General features: G+C 34.0%; 2 protein-coding genes across 12 annotated transcripts; one reads left to right on the top strand and one right to left on the bottom strand.

The window, feature by feature from the left end:
- Positions 1-4,148: 4,148 nt before the first annotated feature.
- On the bottom strand, positions 4,149-20,353 carry LOC101505023 (sucrose-phosphatase 1-like). 10 transcript variants are annotated; one of them, XM_073367484.1, is made up of 12 exons: positions 19,865-20,353; positions 19,662-19,710; positions 18,564-18,694; positions 18,179-18,478; positions 17,615-17,716; positions 17,132-17,326; positions 16,731-17,018; positions 15,883-16,069; positions 14,173-14,219; positions 13,031-13,094; positions 11,059-11,788; positions 4,149-4,535 (listed from the first exon to the last, which is right to left on the bottom strand). In XM_073367484.1, exons 3-11 carry the CDS (start codon positions 18,621-18,623, stop codon positions 11,703-11,705), a joined length of 1,329 nt encoding a protein of 442 aa, XP_073223585.1. In that variant the 5' UTR covers positions 18,624-18,694; positions 19,662-19,710; positions 19,865-20,353; the 3' UTR covers positions 4,149-4,535; positions 11,059-11,702. The 10 variants fall into 10 exon arrangements, with proteins under 10 accessions (XP_073223585.1, XP_073223587.1, XP_073223590.1 ...); XM_073367486.1 differs by lacking the exon at positions 13,031-13,094; XM_073367489.1 differs by lacking the exon at positions 13,031-13,094 and having other exon boundaries at positions 15,932-16,069.
- Positions 5,484-8,566, top strand: LOC113786286 (uncharacterized). Of its 2 annotated transcripts, none has more exons than XM_027333673.2 (2): positions 5,484-6,860; positions 7,187-8,566. In XM_027333673.2, exons 1-2 carry the CDS (start codon positions 6,710-6,712, stop codon positions 7,495-7,497), a joined length of 462 nt encoding a protein of 153 aa, XP_027189474.1. In that variant the 5' UTR covers positions 5,484-6,709; the 3' UTR covers positions 7,498-8,566. The 2 variants fall into 2 exon arrangements, with proteins under 2 accessions (XP_027189474.1, XP_027189472.1); XM_027333671.2 differs by having other exon boundaries at positions 5,490-6,860; positions 6,930-8,566.
- Positions 20,354-23,216: the final 2,863 nt, after the last annotated feature.

The raw sequence follows: 23,216 nt of genomic DNA, 5'->3' as shown, positions 1-23,216 counted from the left end.
AATAATAATGTTTGTCGTGATAAAACCGTTGTGATACAATTTTTAAGTTTATTTATTTCTCATCGTTGATTTTTAATAGAAATGCGGAGGCGGAGTCCTTCTGCTAGGAAATACTTGAGTTGTTCTATTTTTGAGCAAACATTTTCTACAATTAGTAAATTGTCTTTACAAATAATAATATCCGATAAATCGCATTGTGATGTTTTTTAAAATGGAATCAAACTATTTACTAGAGAAATTTTATTTATTATATGATGAACTACTTTAAAAAAAAAAAAATTAAGCCGTTTTTGAAAGAAAATAAATATTTTTAAGTAATGTCCTGGATCAAAATCTGGGGCGTTACAGAGAGAGAGAGAGAGAGAGAGAGAGAGAGAGAGAGAGATAGAGAGAGAGACAGAGATGACATCAGTATCAGGAGTAGAGGATCAGGAAGGGATATCTAAAACATCAAATGGTAAGAAAAAAGTTGTTAAACCACATTTTGTTAACGACTCATCCCTGTGCCGATGACTAGTACTAGTTGTTCCCCTACATCATGAGGTCCATATAGCCTTATACTATAGAAGAACTAATGGAACCTGGGTGTGTTGATTGTTATGATCGGCACAATCATTATTCTATAAGGAGATGGTTAAATTATTTCTATTAATTATTTTATTTTAAATTATTTCATTAATTATTTTTTAAATTTAATTTGGATGTTAAATGTGAAGATATCTTCCTTTTAAATCATTTGCAAATACAATTGTTAAAGTCATATAAAAAAACCATGGTTTTCTTGAGGCGAAATAAAGGAGGATAGAACACCTCAATATAGTAAATTTGATCAATTTTTGCACTTAATTACTAATCTATACATTTGGACCACTTTGTGGAAGAAATAGAACACAAATGATTACAAATAGAAAAGAAAAAAAAGAAATATTAATAGAGCATCTGAAACAGAGTCCAATACTCACAAGGGAGATTTCATATCTGCTACAAATATCAAATATTATATGGTAATTATTATTAATATATATCTATTAATTTATATTCAATTAAATATTAAATTTCAACAATTAATCTTGACAATTAAAATTTAAAAAAAAACAATTTGGACAAGAGGTCACTCAGACTAAGATACATTTTTTTTTAGTTTATTTTATTAATTAGTTTTTAATTAATTAATTAATTAGTTTTAATTTTATTAATTTTTTTATTTTTAATTTTTAGCCAGGAAAAATTTAACAAGTAATGAAAGAATGGGATGATCAACAAGCTACTCTTCCTCTTGCTCAACGAGTTGGTCCATTGGAGTGGAAACATTATAAGACTGCAAGCTTTATGAACATCAGTGGTGGTAAGTACAAATGATGTGTGTTGGGGACCAATAGTTTATTGCCAATATTTGTAAAGGGCCTATTAAGACATATTCATGTTGAATCTTCTTCTTTTCTTAGTATGGGTCGATCTCATCATCTATTGACATTTGTTGAAAATGTTTAGCAATTAAAAAAACAATGGACAATTGAGCAAGAAGAAAAAACACAACAACAATTTTCATCTCAACAAATTCCTTCTAGAGTTTCTGCCACAACAGCAACAACGATATCCATGGTCTCATAACTTGCAAGAACAACCACTAATGTTCCAACCGCAACAACAATACTCCCAACAACAACAACAACCTCAAAACCAGCAACAACAACCTCCACACTTCGCCTTCCAACAACAACTACAACAGTCAATGTTCCAGGAGAAACAATCTTTTAGTAACTATCAATATGTGTCATCTCTTTCATAGCAGCTTCCTCAACCTCTAAATCAAACTCCATATCGACTAACTATGCCAACAATTGACTTGATCATACCATATTTAAATAAACTTCAATCAACTATGACTTTGTCGACTAGTGGTGATGTATTTGAAGATGAAATAAAATTTCAAACCATGTTATTATTAGTACAACTAATTAATACTTTTGAGGAATTTTTGCCCTCGGGTACTATTCCAACAAATAATGATGGAGGGAGTGAAGCTAATGATAAGAGGAATTATTATGATGATTGATATATTCGAATAACTTTTTCTATTTTTATTTTTGGTTTGTATGAATAATTTAAATATTATTATTTAGGCTAAATTACATTCGTGGTCCCTTAACTTAATTTTAGGTAACGTTTTAGTCCTTTATCTTTTTTTTTCCCAAGTTTGTCCTTTATTTTAATTTTAAGTGACAATTTGATATTTTATGTTTTAAAATGTCAACAATGTTGTCATTTTTTTTACAAAAATTCAAAAAAATCATCAAATTTTTCAAACAAAATCTATAAAATTCATTATCATCTTCAATAAAATGCAAATTTAATCAAATTCATAACTTAAATCTTGAAATAAACTCATATTTTCATTCTTTATTTGATGTTGTTGGAGATGAAAATATGAGTTTATTTGAATATTTAAGTTATGAATTTGATGAAATTTGCATTATTTTGAAGATGATTAATAATTTTATGGGTTTTGGTTGAAAATTTTGATGATTTTTTTAAATTTTTGTAAAAAAAAAGATAACATTATTGAAAAAAAAAAAAAATAAAGGACTAAAACGTTAACTTAAATTAAGTTAAGGGACCACAAATGTAATTTAACCTATTATTTAATTGTGGGGAATTTTTTTTGTATGATATAATTTATTAATTTTAGAATTTTTATTTTGTAATGTAATAATAATTTAATTAATTATAAACAATTTAATAATATTAAAATTATATTTTTGTTTATATATATATATATATATATTAAATTATATTAATATTGATTTTTATAAATCTTATATTTTTTAATATTAATTTTAAATTTATTAAAAAAAATTATTATTCATTTATGTCAATCAAAACGGCTACAAATGAATTTTTTTTTGTTTAACGACATAGTTAGTGGCGGCCTGACCGACCACAAACTTTTTTTTTTTTTTTCAAAACAAATTTCTCTTTTGTGACAATTTGTACTGTCAAACATTTGTGATTGCTTTTCTCGTCAGAAATTTGTAACAATTTAAACTCTTCCAGTTGATAATCCAAAATTCAACCATTAGGGCAGTTTTTGGACGTTTTTAGCTACAACAAATGTGTAATTCTTGTAGTGGTAGTAAACTTGTAGAATAGCCCAGTATCCTCCAAAGTTTCATTCACAGTCTCAACTCAGCCTATCATAGGCTTTGTCAAGATTAATCTTTACTGCCATCTATAGGAGCGGTCGCCAACTTCCAATATACAAAAAAGCGACATAGGGTAGTGGACTAACCAGTCTCAATAGTATAGTGCTTTGTGCTCTATCACTATCGACGACATCCTTTTTTTCCCCTTTTTTACGTCTCATCAAACCAAGCACCTATTGAGCTATCACATTATTAACCCTACTCTTCCTATTAGGACCATAACTATACTTTGGCAAGGCCCTACCAAAGATCAAATAACCAAACGTAATCGACAAGCTAACCATTTGGTTATATTCTTATAGACACATTACAAAGAGTAATTGGCCGAAATTGTTTTATAGAGAAAACTCCCTGCAGTTTAGTGATTAAAGCAATCAGTGTGTCATTAACAGCTGCCATCTTATAAGGATTCCTGAAAGCATCTTGAGTCATCGTGACAAAATCTTAACCAAGAACAGTCCACTAGGATTGATAGAAGATCGCTTGAAACCCATCCATATTAAAAGAAACCTATTGTTCTTATTCAAGATTTGAAATTGAATATCAAACATTTCTGCTACATATGAGTTGCAGTGGCTCAATATGTACTCACTGATTTGAAGGTTGAATGTGTGAAGCTCCTTGTTTTGTCCTGTGATAACAGTAGCACATTGCATATGCACGTTTGTCCACTTTGCTAATAAATTTCATTAGTCAAATCGAAAGTTTGAAGTGTGGGATGTGAAAACTATCCATTGGATTCATGAAATTACTGCCTCTAACCATTGCAAATTAAATTGCAGATCTATTCACAAAGGCCTTATTGCCACAATCTTTCTTTCATCTCATGTCCAAGCTTCAATTGATTGACATTTATCAATCTTCTTCATGTGGGGGGCAATATATGTTAGCTACTTAGTTACACAATTGGTTAGAGGATTATAACTGATTCTGATACAACATGTATATAAACCAATTTTGTTATGCATTCTACTCATTTTATTAAATCAATAATAACAAGATTGTGCCCCAAATGCCAAAAACTGTCATAAAATGATATATCCTTGTCAACCATCTATGTATCTTGCTTCTTTTGTGGAGGTGTTTCTGGTCAGTCGACTAGTTGAAAACTGTTACTACACTAGAAAAATAAGAGGGAATGGCTATCAAGAACAGGAAGGGCATGCCTCAAGGCAACCCACACATTGACCTCTGACATGCCCTATGCCTCAGCTAAGTAATTTGTAAATTGTAAGTAACCTAGATAAACCAAGGTGTGTCATCCTTTCCTTCTGAGCCATCTAACCATGTCTGATGTAAGTGCATCCAAGAAAATCCATTTGGTGTATCATCCTGCCAAAAATCCACAACCTATTAATTAATAGGAACATATATCATAATAGTTGTGTAAAACGAATTTCTAAATAAAAAATAGGGTTTATAACACTTTTGATCTTTGTAGTATGAGCGAAATTCAATTTTACTCTAAAAAAAATCAAATTTCCCGTTAGATTTAAAATTCCTCAATTTTTTGTCTCTGACGTCGTTTATTTGTTTTAAAAAAGCTAACATGCAATATTACGTAAAATAAGGATGCCATGTGGCACTAAGTTGCCACATCATTATCTAAAAAGTGACTACCACTTGATAGGAATAAAAACCAACTATATTTAAAGAACAAAAAAGCAAAAATAAAATTATTTTTAATAGTGAAAAGAAAAAAAATAATTATTGAGTTTGTAACTTCAACTAGTGCAAACAAAAGTTTATCATCACATTAAAATAATAAATTTTTCTTGTATCTTCTCTTTTTTCTATAGTAAAATTTGTCCTTCCTTTAATTGCTTTCATAATCTTGTTTGTTAACCCTTGTAACAAAAGATCTCATTGGTATGATGAAGCAAGTTAAGGACAAGCTTGAGTATAGAAAAGAAAAGATAAAAAACACAATTTATTATTTTAGGGTGACAAATTGAAAATAAAGTTTTTTTTTCCTCACTTTTCACCACCAACACATCTAGGAATTTTACGAAGTGGGGGAAATACTTCAATTTGTAACATTGAAAATATAACATTATTTTTTTGTCGAGCTGTAATAATAATAATTATTACATGTAAATTTACTATTAGGAGAGTCAAATCCCTCAAATCAAGGGATTTATTTAGAAAGAAATTAGGCATTATTTTATTTCCTTATATTAGAAAGAAATCAGTCATAAGTCATAACTTAACTAACAAATGTCTATATTGATAAGTTGGACGTTTTCGAATCCAGAACCTCATAATTGTGAATTAATTACAGTGGAATTTACCATCTTTTATAAGATTAAAAAAAATCAAGGGATTTACTCTAGTGTATCCCAATATATAAGTATAATTTCTCTCATTGAATAATAACATAAAACAATTTTGTCTTCATCTTATTTTTCTCATGGTATTGAGAGCCCTAGGTTTTCATCAATGGGGTTTCTGGTTTCTGATCTAAAAAATTGTGCAACCTTTATTGCTGCAACTCTCTTCTGTGTACTAGGATAGCCTTGTCGCTGCACTTGTGTTGCTCTGGTAGGCAAGCTTACTGTTGCTCCACTGATCTATCTGGTGACAGCCTTAATTGCTGCACAGTTTCGTCTATTTCATCTTTTTCCCCTTGTCACCATGTGAGAAATAGAAGAAGAAATCACCGTGAAAAGCAATCCTCCCTCTTATGAGTCTAACTAGGTTAAGAAAATTGGAGAACTAAACAGTACTCGAGCATCTTACCGCCTCAATGGAAAGACCTATCTCAAGGGCAGAGGACGTCTTTCTCATCTTCTGACTTCTGGTCCAGACAAGAAGGACCCAAAGTGTGAATCTTGGGATGAATAGGATTCAATGATAATGTCCTAGTTATGGGATTCCATGGAACCCACAATTAGTGATACTTGTATGTTCTTGGAGACAACCAAGGACATTTCAGACTTTATTAGTCATACATATTCGAAGGCCAGCGATGTTGCACAAGTGTGTGAGATACAGGTGAAAACTGCAACAACTAAGCATGGGAACAAAACAGTAGCAGAGTATGCCAACCCCTTGCTGAATCTGTGGCAAGAGTTGGATCATTACCGTGTGTTTGATATGAAGTTCACTAAAGATGCAGCCATTTTGAAGAAGTTCATTGCAAAGGATCGTATATATGATTTTCTTGTTGGGCTGAACCCTGAATTTGACCAAGTAAGAATTCAGATTCTCAGTAAGGACACATCCTCCTTAGAAGAAGCAATCTCTATGGTCGGACAGAAGAAAGTGGGAGTGTTATGCTTGAGCCTCAAAGCATATAGGGGTCGACACTTGCAACCAAACAAGCGATAAAGATGGAGAAAAGTGATTTGTCCAACAAACCTTCATATTATAAAATCCAAGGGAAGGACAACAAGGATAGCCTTTGGTGTACTCACTGTAACAGAACAAGGCATACAAAAGAAAAGTGTTGGAAGTTGAATGGAGAACCACCAAGCAAGGAGTGGGGATCTCGTGGGGGGTAGCAAATGCCTCAAGCACACATGGTAGAAAAACCTCTAGAGCCATCTGGAGTTGGAGGTCTCAATGATGAAGAAATTCTTAAGCTAAAAACTCTACTGGATCACTCAAGAAATATGCTGGCCCATCTAATGCATCTTGTTCCTTTGGCACTTTCAGGTACAGAAATTCTTTGCATTCTTTGCATGAATGTTTCATCTTGTTTCACCTCTTGGATTATTGACTCAGGTGCAACAAATCAATTGACTCCTACATCACAATTTTTGCATTCCTGTAATCCTTGTCTGAGTAATAGGAAAATTATGGTAGCAAATGGGTCTGTAGCTACTATTGCAGGTGTTGGAGACATACGTGTTACCTCTACAATTATTCTGAAAAATGTTCTCCATGTGCCAAAATTATCAGCCAATCAGGTTTCTATTAAAAAACTTACTAAGGATCTCAATTGTTATGCTACGTTCTCTCTTTCCTATTTCTTGGAGCAGGAATCGGGGAAGAAGATTGGACTGAGGAGAGAAATGGCCTTTACCACATCAAAGCTGAAGACTACAAGAAGAAAAATATACCTTCATCTTTTCTTAGTTCCTCAAATAAGGATGTTGTTTGGCTGCATCATCGCCGCTCAGGCCATCCGTCATTTAATGTACTGAAATTGATGTTTCCTCAATTATTTCAAGGATTAGATGTAACTGAATTACATTGTGATGTATATGAGTTGGCTAATCACACACATGTACCTTTTCTTTCCAGCAATAAAAGAAGTGTTCTTTCTTTTGATTTAGAACACTTCTTTTGACAGTTTCATAATCATTAATTGTGCAGATTTGATGATATTTGTAATTATGTAATTATCTCCAGCCGTAGAATAGCCGTTATAGTAAGACTCATATCATTCTGTAACAATATTATTTAAAGGAGAATTCTCCAATGGAAAGGACACATTTTACCAATCATAAATTCTGAGTTTAACATGGTATCAAACTAGGTTGCGATCCAAATCAAATTTCTCTGTTTTCTACGATCAAATCTTGAGTTCCTCGTTTTTTCTTCTTGAAATCATAGTTCCTAGCCGACTTCAATCATAGTTTCCTTGTTGTTTCTACTCTATTTTTTCTTGAAATCTTAATTCCTCGCCGACGACGATCATAGTTTTACAGTTGACGTCTCCTATGTTCTCTTCATTTGTTTCCCTCGGCATCTTGTTCACTGACAAGCATGATATCTTTTTTTTTTTTACGTCTTAATGGAAAAAACTACTCTACATGGACATTTCAGCTCTAAATTTTTGTCAAAGGAAAAAAGCTTTGGGGTCATGTCATTGAAACCGATTATGTCCCTGAGAAGATGTAGAAGGATGCCTATGCCAAATGGGAAGTCAAAGATGCACAAGTCATGTCATGGATCATAGGTTATGTTGATCCTAATATCGTTCTCAATCTCCGACCTTTTGCATTTAAGTTTTTTCATGCCTACGTTCAGACTCAATTTTCGTTTACAATTAAAATTTTGCGTTCTGACAATGGGGAGAATATACATCTTTATTTCAGGAGTTCTTGCAAACAAATGGAATTATATCACAAAGGTCATGCCCTTTTACACCCCAACAAAACGGGGTAGCGGAAAGAAAAAATTGTCATCTCCTTGATGTTGTCTGTACTCTCATGTTGGACTCCCTTGTACCCTCTCGATTCTGGTGCATAGCTCTGCCCACCGATGTCTGTCTTATTAATCGGCTGCCCTTTCAAGCCTTAAAAAATGATTCCCCATTTTTAAGGCTATATGGACAACAACCATCTTATAGCAATCTTCGTACCTTTGATTGTATCTATTATATTCATCTTCAACCCCAAGAACGCACCAAGCTTACAGTTTAATCTGTTAAATGTATTTTTCTTGGTTACTCAAGCCACCAAAAAAGTTTTATATGCTATGATCCTAATCTCAATAGGATTTAATGTTATTTTTCAAGAGAATGCATTATTTTTTCTGCTAACCAAGATACTCATTCTCCTAATGCATTATTTTCTAACAATTCTGCAGGAGAACCAACACCTAAGCCCCTTTGGGTGTACCAAAGACGTCCAAAACCTCCACGGCCTCCTCCCAGTCATTCTCTGGCTGCTGATCCAATACTTCAACAAGAACCAGCAGCTTTACGTCGCAGTACTCGTACTCGTAATCCTCCAAAAAGAGTATGATACATCTTCACATTTATCTCTGAAAATAACTTTAACTTCTATTCCTATTCATTCCTCATATAAACAGGCTATAGAGCATAAATGTTGGCAAGATGCTATAGAGGCAGAACTTTTAGCACTAGAAGAGAATCAAACTTGAGATGTTGTTCCTTATCCCTCATCTGTTAAACTTTTTGTAAGCAAATTTAGATTCACTATAAAGCTTTGTTCTGATGGATCCATAAATCGCTACAAGGCTCGGTTAGTGGTTCTTGGAAATAAGCAAGAATTTGGCCTCGATTATGATGAAACATTTGCACTCATGGCCAAAATGACTACAGTGCACACTATTTTAGCCATTGTTGCATCTAAATCTTGGTAAATACACCAGCTAGATGTTAAGAACGCCTTTCTTCATGGTGACCTCAAGGAGGAAGTTTACATCAAACTTCCTATTGGTATGACCTCCACTTTATCTAATAATGTTTGCAAACTAAAACGCTCTTTGTATGGGTTAAAACGGGCACCAAGAGTGTGGTTTGAGAAGTTTAGAACAACACTTCTTGGCTTTTCCTTCATCCAAAGCAACTATGATCCATCTCTATTTACACAACGAACATCAAAAGGAATTGTGATACTCCTTGTTTATGTGAATGACAGTGTCATCACCGGTTAAGATCAAGAGGCAATCCAACAATTGTTGCATTCCACTTTCCACATGAAAGATCTTGGGCAACTCAGTTACTTCTTAGGCTTAGAAGTACACTTCCAACCAAAAGACATCTTTGTTACTCAACACAAATATATTCAAGATTTAACTTATCTAGCTGGTCTTACCAACGCCGCTATTGTTGAAACTCACATGGAAGTTAATGTCAAGTTAAGACGGGGTGAAGGTTAACTCCTTAAAAATCCCACGTTATATCGGAAGTTGGTTGGCAGTCTTGTCTATCTTACCATCACAAGACCCGATATCTCTTTTGTTGTCCATACAGTCAGTAGATTCATGTAAAATCCTAGACATTTGCATCTTTCAGCTGTACATTGAATCATCAAATACATATTGGGTACTCCTAGTCACGGTCTCTTATTCCCTAATGGTTCAACAATACAACTTCAAGCATACAGTGATGCTGATTGGGCTGGCTGCTAAGACACAAGAAAATCTACGAGTTGGTGCATGTTTTTGGGTGATGTCCCTATCTCTTCGAAGTGCAAGAAACAAGATTTTGTATCTAAATGCTCTATTGAAGTAGAATACCGGTCCATGTCTGCAACATGCTCAAAAATTATTTGGTTGCGCGGCCTTGTTTCGGAACTTGATTTTTCACAAACAAAATCAACTCCATTACATGCTAATAATACAAGTGCCATACAAATTGTAGGAAATCCAGTATACCATGAAAGAACGAAACACATAGAAGTCAATTGTCATTCAATTAGGGAAGCCTATGACATTCAAAGTTATTATTGTGCCTCATGTCTCAACATCGATTCTGTTGGCTGATGTCTTCACCAAATCATTGACACGTCAACGGCATAATTTTCTAATTAGCAAATTGATGCTTATAGACTCACCAACATCCATTTGAGGGGGAATGTCAATAGAATTGACAGTTTTATAATCATTAATTGTGCAGATTTGATGATATTTGTAATTATATAATTATTCTCATAATTAATTAGTCTAGTTGTAGATTAGCCGTTATAGTAAGACTCATATCATTCTGTAATAACATTATTTAAAGGAGAATTCTCCAATAGAAAGGACACATTTTACCAATCAGAAATTCTGAGTTTAACAGTGACGACTACACTCAATTAAAAAAAGAAGTGTTCTTCTAGCCCATTGGTTATTATCATTAATTGACGACTGCACTCAAGTTACATGGATCTTTTTACTCAAACAAAAATCTGATGTAAGCATTGTAGTTCCTAGCTTTCACTCAATGGTCCAAGCTCAATTTTGTGTCAAAATTTAAAAATTCAGAACTGACAATGCTAAAGATTACTTTAATCAAACATTGTCTTCATACTTCAATGCTAAAGATTACTTTAATCAAATATTGTCTTCCTACTTCACTTCACAAGGCATCATCCATGATTCATCATGTGTCAACACACCCCAACTGACACATCCCAACAAAATGGGGTAGTAGAGAGAAAGAATAGCCACTTACTCAATACCACTTGAGCTTTACTATTTCAAGGAGATGTGCCCAAATCTTATTGGGGAGAAGTTGTTCTTGCTGCCTCATATACAATAAATCAGATACCAACGCGGATTCTTGACAACAAAAGCCACATTGAAGAAGTCCTCAACAGTTTTTATCCTCATTTTAGGACCTCAAATGGTCTAATACCTAGGATATTTGGGTGTACAGCTTTAGTCCATGTTCACAAACAATATAGAAATAAACTTGATCCACGAGCTGTAAGGTGTGTCTTCCTTGCCTATTCATACACTCAAAAAGGGTATAAATGCTATCATCCATCGTCGTAGAAATGGTATGTATCTGCAGATGTAACTTTCTCAGCGAACAAACCTTTCTTCTTCAAGTCCTCTCTTCAGGGGGAGATTTCAAAGATAGAAGATAGTCCTTGTGAGTTTTTTGAATTTTCAGCCCCTTTGTGTGCTACTCCTAAAGCTACTAATTCTGACAAAGCTCCCGATTCCGCTGCAAAATTTTCTAATGATGATCCAAAACAAATTCTGATGTCCCAAATAGTAATTACAGTATTGCTCCGATCGGTGTGTCAAAGAAGTCCCCAAGGTTTTCTCAAGTTTACTCAAGGAAAAAAATTATTCCCATCAGCCACAAGTTCAAGAGCACAACTCAGATTTTGGAAATATAGAAGAGGTTAGTACTGAACATGAATTAACAGTGCCAGTTGATGTTCCAATAGAACCTGAAAGTGGTCCAGCAGATGAAATAGATAAGCCCATTGCTATAAGGAAAGATACAAGGCTGTGCAAAAAAAATACCTCTCTATCCATTATCTCACTATGTCTCTCTTGACAAATTATCTCCTTCACATAGAAAATTTATCATGAGTTTAAATACTATTGTTATTCCTAATAGTGTTTCCGAAGCATTGTCAAAGGCTGAAGGGAGACATGCTATGCAAGAGAAAATGAATGCAGTAGAGAAGAATAACACATGGGTGGTGGTTGACAAGCCAAAAGAAAAAAATATTGTTGATTGCAAATGGATATTGACCATGAAATACAAGGCTGATGGCTCCCTTGGATACACTCAAACTTATGGGGTAGACTATCAAGAGACTTTTGCCCCCGTCGCAAAAAAGAATAACATTAGAATTTTGTTAGCATTGGTTGCCCACTTCAATTGGCAGCTACAACAGTATGATGTGAAGAATGTGTTCCTCCATGATGATTTGGATGAGAAAATCTATATGAATATTCCTCCAGGATTTGAAGGTGACAGAGGCAGCAAAGTGTGCAAGCTTCGAAAAGCTCTTTATGGATTAAAACAGTCTCCTAGCGCATGGTTTGGTAGATTCACAAAAGCCATGAAGAACTTTAGGTATAAGCAAAGCCAAGGTGATCACACCCTTTTTATCAAACACACAGTTGCAGGGGGTGTTACTGCACTCCTAGCCTATGTATCATTATAACAGGAAATGATGAGAAAGTAAAAGGTAACTTGAAGCAAAAACTAGTCCGAGAATTTGAGTAAAAGGAGCTGGGAAAGCTTAAATATTTCCTTGGTATTGAAGTTTCTTATTCGGATAAAGGGATCTTTATATCCCAACAAAAACATGTGACAAAGTTACTAGCCGAAACTTAAAAGATTGGATGCAAACCAATTGCAACTCCTATGGACCCAAATACTAAGTTGGGAGAAGCTCAAGAGGAACCTACTGTTGATAAGCAAATGTATCAAAGGTTGGTAGAGAAACTTATATATCTTGCTCACACAAGGCCAGATATAGCATATTTAGTAAGTGTGATCAGCCAATTGATGCACAATCCAAGAGAATCTCACCTCTAAGCTACATATAGGGTTCTGTGTTATTTAAAGGGTAGTCCTGAGAAAGGAATTATGTTCAAAAGGAATAGTACATTGACACGGATGCTGACTATGCAAGATCCCTGGTGGATAGAAGATCAACTTCCGACTTTTGTACCTTCCTTGGGGGTGGAATTTAGTAACATGGCAGAGCAAAAAACAGAACGTAGTAGCAACGCCATCTGCAGAAAATGAATTCAGAGCAATTGCTCAAGTACTATGTGAATTACTGTGGCTACAAATTATTCTAGATGATTTAAGAATCAAACTGAACAGTCCGTTGAAACTCTATTGTGACAAAGCAATCAATATTGCCTACAACTTTGTGCAGCGTGATAAGACGAAGCATATTAAAATTGACAAGCATTTCATTAAAGAAAAATTGGAGGAAGGCCTAGTGTGTATGTCCTATGTCCCTTCGCACCAACAACTAGCTGGTGTTCTTACAAAGGGGTTGAATAGCTCAAGTTTCCATGATCTTACCATCAAGCTGGGAATGGAAGACATTTATTCCTCAGCTTGCGGGGGAGTGTCGAACTATAATAATAATAATAATAAATAATTATTACATGTAAATATATTATTAGGAGAGTAAATCCCTTAAATCAAGGGATTTATTTAGAAAGAAATTAGGTATTATTTTATTTCCTTTTATTAGGATTGATTATGTTTCCTTATTTACTCTAGTGTATCACAGTATATATATGTATGATTTCTCTCGTTGCATAATAACAGAACAATTTTGTCTGCATTGTATTTTTCTCATTTTTAATAGTATAAGACTCGTTTACTTCTCATGTTTCCTATTTTCATTTTCAATTATCCGTTATTATTAAATGTAAGAGAATATAGATCTAATATGTTTCTCATCATTTTTTTTTACAATTTTTGAAAACAAATATAACATTTTCAGAAAGTTTGAAAATGGAAAAAACACTGTTTTCATTATTTTGGTAAATGTATTCTTCCTAGATTTTCTTCCATCTTCTCTACAGCACAGTTTCTCAGTGGATGAGTCTTCCATATCATTGTTAGCAATATAAAATTAACATAATTTTTTGAAGATTGAAAACTGAAAATGCTCTCAGAGAAACTAAACAGTCTAAATATATATCTTAATTATTCTCTATAATTATTAAAAAAATCTACCTATTTTAGAGAGATTAAAATTTAATTTCACTCATATTACAGAGATTAAAAGTGCAATTAAATCTAAAAAATAAGAGTAGAAACATAAAATTACTGAGTACAAATGTTCACCTTTGAATTCATCAAAACCTTTGTTAAACAACACCTTAACTTATTCCCTGATTTTGGATGACAGAAATTAATAAGTCAAATAAGAGAAAGTAGTAGAAACAAAAGTCATAAACTCAAATTATAAAAGGAATCAGAATTGTCCAACACTTAACAGCCTTAGAAAAAACAAAAGGAAAATCAGCATACTACACTGGATAAGGCAATTTATAGGCATATTGACAGATTAAAACCAAGCAATTACTTATACCACACAATCACTCATCATTGAATGTGATACTATTAGTAGTGACTCCATAATGAGCACTGAATATGCTCCACATAACAGAACTGGTCATACCTTGAAATTAAATACTAATTGAATTTCTCACATATCAGCCATTAACGGTCATTTGAAATTTGTGCAATTTATGAAAACACACTTTAGAACTATACCAAGGCTCAATGTCCTGAACCAAACTTTGATTTAAAAGCTATGTGATGGTGGAGTAGAAAGAAAAAAAAAAAAATAGGTAGATGAAAGCATGAAGGCAAATAAACAAGAGATCTGTCATAAATGTAAATATTAAGGTACCAACATCATCTTAATGCAAGAGAAGATACACGTCGAACTGATAATTGAGAGTCTCAGTTTTGTATAGAAGCTGTCATTGAAAAAGAAATCCTTTAGCTTTGATAGTTAGTTAGAAGAAATTGAGGAAGGAACCATTAATGTGCGAAAATGAACTCTCTTTTGAAAGTACTTTGGCTGCTGATAGGCATATATACAGGAACCTATGTGTTAGTAACTACCATTTTTTCTCTTACAGTTACACAGTAGGACTGAGAAATGGGGTGGTCGTGTGGGTTTGGATGAGGAAGGCTGGTATTTGGAAAAAGCAGAAAAACGAGACACAGGTTTGGAGGTGGTTTCTTTGGATAATTCATGTAGCATAGCAAGATTAGCAATAGTAGCAGGATTAAATATTGTAACGTGCATTTGGGTATTGTGGTTCAACCAGCCAAAAATATGCTCAAGGAGTGTTCAGGAATGAGGGAAACTTGGGTCAAAGCAAGCTCAAATTTATCTATATAATTTTGTACCTTACCCACATGTTTGATCTGCAGCAGAGCAGACAACGGATCCTCATAAGCATCACCAAACCGTGTGGTGATATCAGTGACATGTACTCTTGTTTAGGAGTTCTTAGAACTCTGGTTTAGTTTCTTTTTTTGCATTTCCCAGAATTTCATGACTGTAAGAGCTTTGCTCATCAGATTCCAGCAATAATAAACACATTTCTTCTATTGAAATTCTGTTTTCTTGCCTTAAATTTCTGGTTTCTATCAAGGTCATTACGAAGCGATGATAATTTGTTCATATATCTTCTTAATAAAAGTCAGATTTTAACAATGTCAATTTTTTAATTAGATTAAAAAGGCTATTTTGATTATACCAATGCAAATTGCAAGAGGTAGCCAAATCAGACAAACAAAATTGTGTCATAGTTTCAGACTTTTCTATTTCTATCTTTAGTTAATGTCTCAAAAAAGGAAAACCTCAAATATTAACACAGGAACGTCCAGCATACCCAAATACTAGTCTGTTCTTGCAAACCCAAGCACTCATGGAGAAAAAAGTCATGAAGAAAATAAAGAAGCAAAGCTATAAAAAGAAAGACCATGGAGAATAAAATTTAACAAAAGTAAATAGATGTTAGAAAATAACCGCACCAGATAACTCCCACTTGTCAAATTTGACCAGCCATGAGCCCAAACTAACCTCTGCATAAGATACATGGTCAACCCAAACCCGAAAGTCTAGGCTCTGCTTCTCACCAAACAGCTTTGGTAAAGTATCTATAATTTGTTGCATAGGTCGGTCAACTCCCGAGGGATGGACAAAATTTCCAGTGGAATGCTACAGATAAGCAAAAAAAGTGAGATAATAACATTAACAGTTTCCTCTTTAGGTTTGCAAAAGCTACATCCCTCTAATTTTAAATTACAAATAACATGCCCTATCATTTAAATTTTCATATGTGAGATAGAAAATAATTGGTGATATAAAACTCTGCATTTCATAGACCATATATCATCTGGAACATCATCTGGAACTTTATATAACTGAGTGATTGAACTCAAGTATTAATGACCTCCAGTTAAAGACGAATCCTTTACGGAAACCCGATTTTTCGAATCCTACCTAGAATAATTCTTGACCAGACTTTATTTACCTTTGACTGAATTACAGATTACAGGGCCCCTTCACTTTGGAACCCAAGGGTTAAGACAAAAATATTGGAACTGCATATGCTGTGTACTTTTGTTTCTCCTTTCACTCTATTAATAATGAAAAAACAATACATCTGTCGAAGCTATCAAACCTTTTCTCGTTCAATTTAATTTTAAACTTGTCTCTTTTCTTTCAATACCTAACAATTCTGAATTATTCCAATTCCAAAAATCACAATTTAGTACTACCCATCCATGCATGAGATTCAGCTCTAGCCTAGCTTGATAATGGATTTCAAACGATTTTCTGACCGCACATAAAATAGGGAAATTGTATAAAAACTTACAAATATTGATTTAAGATTTTGTATATACTGCTCAGAATTCTCAATGTCTCCACGCATCCATCTCTCATAAAATAGATAGAACATCACTACTTCATGGCTAGGACTAAGATTTTTAGTGTTCAACATTGAGTCTCTAATATCTCTTGGAGACACATTTGGACCTAGAGAGAAGTTACCAATGGCTTGTATAATACCATCTGCACATCTCTCTGTTGCATGACTTATTCGTGCATTGTCCCTTGAATTTTCTGCATACCATTCAACCAATTCTTCTTGCGCATTACTGACCTGCAAATTTGGGAGGTGAGCGATTATTTTTCACTGTACCACAGTTAAAAAAACACAGCAGACAACTGCAACAAGTATATTGCGAATTTAGTATTTCTTATAATGTTACAAACCATGACACCATACACTTCAGGTACACCGAAAAGTTCAGCATCATTTCCAGAATCACCACAAACAAGAGTGTTGAGTGGTCTTAGTCCATCAGCTTTTAATTTCTCAAGCAGAAAAGCAAGAGCACGTCCTTTTCCAGCACCTTGGGGTAATATATCCAAAGCAATACCATTGCTATAGATTATTTTCACATCTAACTGGAAGACACAAAGGAGTAACATCACAAGTCACAAAATCATAGAGAAATATTATGAAACTGTGGCATTTTAAAAATACATCAAATTAAGACTATTTGATCAGCTCTCAATATATTATTGTGTCTCGTAAGCATCAACCAATATATTATCTGCGGGTAAAGCTTTCAAAAGAAGCAGGAAAATTTCTGCCACTAACTAGGGTTGTTTATGACTACAATGTTACCCCATGTTATTATACATAATAATAATAATCTTACCCCATGTTTTTATACATAATAATAATCTTACCCCACGTTTTTCCAAACATTTTGAGAGAGCTTGCATGATTTTTGATGCCTTCTCTTTCTCCAAGTAGAAGCTAACCTTGTGAGGCCGTTGCTCTGTCTCTGACTGCAGTTACTCCAGAAATTTCAAAGATAACATATTGATAAGTATATATAAATGCTCTTAAAAAAGATAATCCTGTAATCCATTTAAGGTCATTTTCCTTAGCATGATTCAACATATAAGATTTCTGATAAAGGACAGCCTAGTGTTGTCGATAGCGGATGACCAAAAATCGACCATATGAACCGGCTGTTGCAGCCTATGTCGCCTCTCTTCTCAAAATTTTCCTATGGCAATTGTCTAATAAATCCGCCACGTCATTCCACCATATTGACGCAATGGCCGCAATTTAACAACACCGACACAGCCTTACCATTGCAAGCGGAGAGGCTGATTCTAAGATTTGAACTGATGGCCTCCAAGTCGCAAAGCAACAACCTTACCACTGTGTCAAGGCTCACGCTTCTAAAAAACGATAAGCATCTTAATTTTCATAAACTACTAGATTACATGATAAATACGTACTTGACTAATTAACTCAGGAAACTTGGCTGTTTCCTCCATAACTATGTCCCGGTTCCATTTACAATCCAAATACTCCTTCCACTCGTCATCCGGTACCATGGATTCACCATATGTAATCTCAGTTCCCACAGACATTATCGTTATATCAGGAGTCAACAAAGGTTTCTGATTTCTTAACTCCCGATATATAGTAGGTGATCTCCCAGTGGAAAAAACTAGCAGAGAATTATGCCGGTAATAAGCTTCCCATAGTGCATTAAACCTGAGAAGAGCAAGGTTTTCTGGATCATCATGATCTACCTGAAATGAAATGAAACACACAGGCTTCACCAAATTTAACCCCAACAATCATCCAATGTCAAATTCTTATCAAAATTATATTTACCATTGTGTAATCAAGATCTGAAACTATCATTAGATTGGCAGAACCATTGAGTCGATCCATAAGGTTTCTCTACTTTTGTATCACCGGAAATCTCAAATTTTGGCCTTGTAAGTATCGCCACAAATATGTACCTGCAAATTCTACACTAGGTAAGCTTCAAAGTAATGCACTTCAGACTAGTGTCCTAAATTCTCTTACTCTCTTTTTTTTTTTTTTTTTTTTTTTTTTATTTAAAACAAAGCAAATGTAAGTGAGTCAGTTGTTAATCCTTAACTAGCGGGGCAGGAGGGAACGGAGCCCCTAACCTCCAATAATCCAACTCCTAAATTCTCCACTGATCAAACCCTTAAATTCTCTTATCTAACAACCTGGAATATTCTGGATAGCTCAACTGGTTTAAGCTAAGGGTTGAAAGAGTGAAGGAGTAAACGGACTAGGGTTCAAACTTCAAACCCTGAGGAAGGTGTAAAAATGTTAATTAACTACTAACATTTGCCTATAAAAAAAAAAAATCTCAGATTTAGCGCAAACACAAGAACCAAATCTCACAAAAACCTGTCAAAAGAACAATATGAAAGTATACCATGGATTTTTAGGAGTAAACGGACTAGGGTTCAAACCCTGAGGAAGGTGTAAAAATGTCAACTAACTACTAACATTTGCCTATAAAAAAAAAATCTCAGATCTAACACAAACACAAGAACCAAGTCTCATTAAAAGCTGTCAAAAGAACAATATGAAAATATACCATAGATTGTTACCACAGGCCTCACACTCCTATTTTTAATAACAATCTCTGTCAATAACAATGTGCTACAATTAGTATAAGCTTAGTTCAACTGTACTAATAATACTACTTACAATAGAAAACTATATTATTTAACATACAAAACCCTATCAGTCCAACAATGTGCTCCACTAATTGGCGCATGAAACATCTCGAAAAAACAATGATTTCAAATCTAAAATAGGACATCCCAAAATCTCATCTTCAAGCAAGCATGTTACTAATTTGACCATATGCATGACCAAAAGGAAATCGTCAGAAGAAAATTGGAAGTAATATATAATTATATGAGAATAAAAACAAGAAGCGACCTTCTTTTGACGAATGAAACATGTAGATTTATGCATACATAGATAGAATCTGCATCGAAGTTCCAAAAATTAGGATAATCAAGGATGGATAGGAAAATAAATTAAAAGGGCATAAGTGAGAGAAATCTTATTGCAGAAATAAGACGCACAACGTAGCTTTTTGAACTAGAAATGATGCAAAAATTGAACCGAAAATCAATTACCATGCTGTTAATGTTAACGTGTTCCTAACAGCTCAATCTGAATTTTCAACAGACATATATCGCAATAGATTCTTTCTGTCGACTGTCGCTGCTGAAATCCGTAATCAACGAACACAATAAACTCATAATACTGTAAATTTCAATCTGAATTTACCAATCAATTATTTCCTCACGCACTGTTTTTTATTTTATGTATTGAAATTTTCAAAAAGCAAAACTAATTTGGGTTTTGAGTTTTTGTTTTGAGGAAAGTTTTCAAACTAATTCGGGTTTGTTAAAACCGTTATTGAAATTAAATCGTGATTCGGTGAACAAAGCAATTTAGAAAATAAAAACAAATGAAAGAAGAACACATAGTTAAGTCTAAACATTAGTTTGGTTTCACCGGCAAGATATTGAAGCAAAAACCAAGAGTGACTAATGGGTTAATTTACAAGAGTTTGGTTGGTTGCTGCTTAATTCTCAATAAGAGGATATGCATGTGTCTAATACTATCTAGCACTTAAGATGAATTTATATTTGTACAACTACTTAATATTCAAACAATAAATATGTTTGAATTTTGTTGTAAGTATTGTTGACCAATCTGTTTTGATGTTCAATGTTTGGATCAATTTTGTTGTTTGAGTCAAAGTTCTTCAATTTGTTCAGAGTTTCTATTCAATTATTGTGGATTAATCGTATCAAAGTTTTCAATTTTTGGGCAAGGTAATTTTGTGAGAATTGTTGTAAGATTGTTCAATTGCAATTCAATGTTTTCTCTGAAAGAGAGAGGGGTTCTTTTATATACTCAATTCTAGAACATTTGTCTTGCTTCAACATTAAATTGAAATGTTGCTTTGTTTCAATTTTGTTCATACCTGAATCGATGCCTTGAACCGTTGCAATGAAGTAGTGTTTCAATTGTGATCCTTTCTGCTTATTCGAAAATTATTACCGTTGTCAGAGGTGAAGTCTTGTTTCAAAATGTTTCTATCAATTAAAAATGTTTAGCCAATCATTTCCATTAGGTGCAATAAGTAGGTAACCGACTGAGAGTTTTGTCTAGTATTTTCCAGTATCATGAATAGAGGGAATATTTGCATGTATCAGAGTTTGATTTGGAATCCTCTAGATTTTATCAGAGTAACTTTTTCAGAACATAGGCAACTTCAAGAATCATTGACCTTCATCAGAGGCACTGACTTCTTAATATACATTGACTTTTTGTTAGAGGCGTTGACTTGTGCCAAAGGCATTGACTTTTCTCAGAGTCAGTTGATAAGGTGCAAATATCAGAGGCAGAGTCAATAATCTGATTTCTGTTGAAATGCATTCAAAGGCAGAGGCAACTTATCAAAATTATGTTGCATATTAGAGTCAGAGTTGGTTTATTAGACTAAGCGTTTTAGAGTTAACATTAAAGTGAGCACATCAGAGACAACAAAGTATGTGCATAGTTGGGTGCGTCTTCCTCTAACCGCGTTGCTTCCTCTAATAATTGAACAGGGTGCATTTCCTCTTATTTTATTGTTTCCTCTTATCAGATTATGAGACTAGAATGTACTTGTTTGTTTTATTTTTATGCACACTTAATTAGAACACTAGTACATTAAATTGTTCCCACAAAATACCTTTTGTTGTCAACAAACAAAATTGTTCTTGAAAACCATATCGGTTCCAATAGCAATTGTAACCACAGGGGCTAGAATCGTTGAAGATAATGGTTAGAGTGATGGTTGACAATTGTCGAAGTGGTTATTGTCGACTGGTGGAGGTTGTGGTGGTCAGAGTGGTGGCTAGCAGAGTTCAAAGTAGTGGTCAATAGACGTAGAATTAGATGGCAATAGGTATCTACAACACAAATAGTTGTTATCTGCAACATGCCCATTGAATAAAAATGGTATATGTACTTGGACTAGGATGTTATCTTGGGCCGATAGAGAAGGGATCAATGCGCCACAATGAACCAATCCACGATGGAAGCCCAATAATCAAATACCCCAATGTAATATAATGGAGCTTAGTCGGTGTTAACGTGGATAACAAGGAAGAACATGGGATAGACCTTGAAAGAAAGGCCGAGATGAGGGGGGTCGCTATAGAATTTTATGGGACAAGAAACCCTAGTCTTAGGCTATATAAAGAGAAGTCACAAGGCATTTAAGGATAACTTATTTATTTAGTAAACACTAAATCTAAATACCATGAGGACTTGATTGTGGTAAACTGTCGGCAAGCTCTCAAGTTTCTATTTAGGAATATTTGGCGCCCACCGTGGGAATTCGATAAAAAAATTCCCAACCGCACTTACCCAATACAACACGTAGCGATGCGGTAAAATCATTTTATAGTTTTATTCCTAGTTTGAAACTATTTTGGGAAAAAGGGGACTAGAAGAAAAAAAGCTAGAAGAGTGCGGAAGTGAAATTTAAACATATAGAGAATTTTCAAAAATGCATACAAAGAGTATTTAAAGAGCATGCATGTCAATTAATTCTGATTGTGTGATGTTTTATGAATGAATTATGTGTTAAGAGCGTTTAGTTAGATGTGCAAACTTTAATTTAAGTTTAATACGTTTGTCGAGCATGATTTTGCTCGTTACTGCTACTACTTCTAATACGTATACGAATCCTGGTGTTTGCCTCTAGTAAATTGTCTTCAACATTTTGCCTCTGGTGGTTGCCCCAATTTTCTAAGTAATTTTGCCTCTAATATTCAACTGATAAGTTTGCATCTGGTGCAGTTCTTTTATTTAAGTGTTTTTCCTATGATAATTGCATCTTATTTTGCCTCTAAATCTTCTCTTCCATTTTTGCCCTTGATTATTTTCTTCATTTTTGCCTCTGATCATGTTGCCTCTAATCAGAGTATGCCTTTGATTACGTTGCCTTAGACCCAAGCCTCTAATAATCATGCAACCTCTTATTAGAGTTACCTCTGGTCACGATGCCTCTGATTTCACAATTTTGCCTCTGGTCTAGTTTTGCCTCTTATCTAATTTGCCTATGGCTTCTATTTTTTGCCAAAGCATGAGACTTACTTATCCCTTAGTTTTTACTTCAGTTTGTGTGATCATTTATGATTGTGGTGATTGGTTATTGCATTTCAACATAGCAACATCAAATCAATTTCTTGCATAACATCTCAAGCACACAAATTATCATCAATACATTCATGCATGGCGTTACATCACAGTGGGAATCAGGTTTTCCAAGCATGGTTCAACAAATAAAGGAGAACAATCAGGAAGCTGATTGAGGTTTGGCCATGTCATCTTTATCGCTCGAGTCTCAATTATCTTAGTGACCCACATCGAGATAATTGGGAGATCTTTCTTTGTTTACAAGGAAATGATTTCAAAGGTCAT

Source organism: Cicer arietinum, chromosome 4 (genome assembly GCF_000331145.2).
Source record: "Cicer arietinum cultivar CDC Frontier isolate Library 1 chromosome 4, Cicar.CDCFrontier_v2.0, whole genome shotgun sequence".
Classification (NCBI taxonomy): Eukaryota; Viridiplantae; Streptophyta; class Magnoliopsida; order Fabales; family Fabaceae; genus Cicer; species Cicer arietinum.
The sequence above is the reverse complement of the archived record's forward strand: the minus strand, read 5'-3'. Positions and strand labels throughout refer to the sequence as shown.

Excerpts from the sequence above, each read along its gene's own strand:
- LOC113786286 (XM_027333671.2), top strand. The coding sequence starts at position 6,710 with ATGCCTCAAGCACACATGGTAGAAAAACCTCTAGAGCCATCTGGAGTT. Across the intron at positions 6,861-6,929 it reads TGTTCCTTTGGCACTTTCAG|GTGCAACAAATCAATTGACT; the intron begins GTACAGAAATTC and ends TTATTGACTCAG.
- LOC101505023 (XM_073367484.1), bottom strand. The coding sequence starts at position 18,623 with ATGGATCGACTCAATGGTTCTGCCAATCTAATGATAGTTTCAGATCTT. Across the intron at positions 18,479-18,563 it reads CAGATCTTGATTACACAATG|GTAGATCATGATGATCCAGA; the intron begins GTAAATATAATT and ends ATTTCATTTCAG. Across the intron at positions 13,095-14,172 it reads AGGTTTTGATGAATTCAAAG|ATGGCGTTGCTACTACGTTC; the intron begins GTGAACATTTGT and ends CATTTTCTGCAG.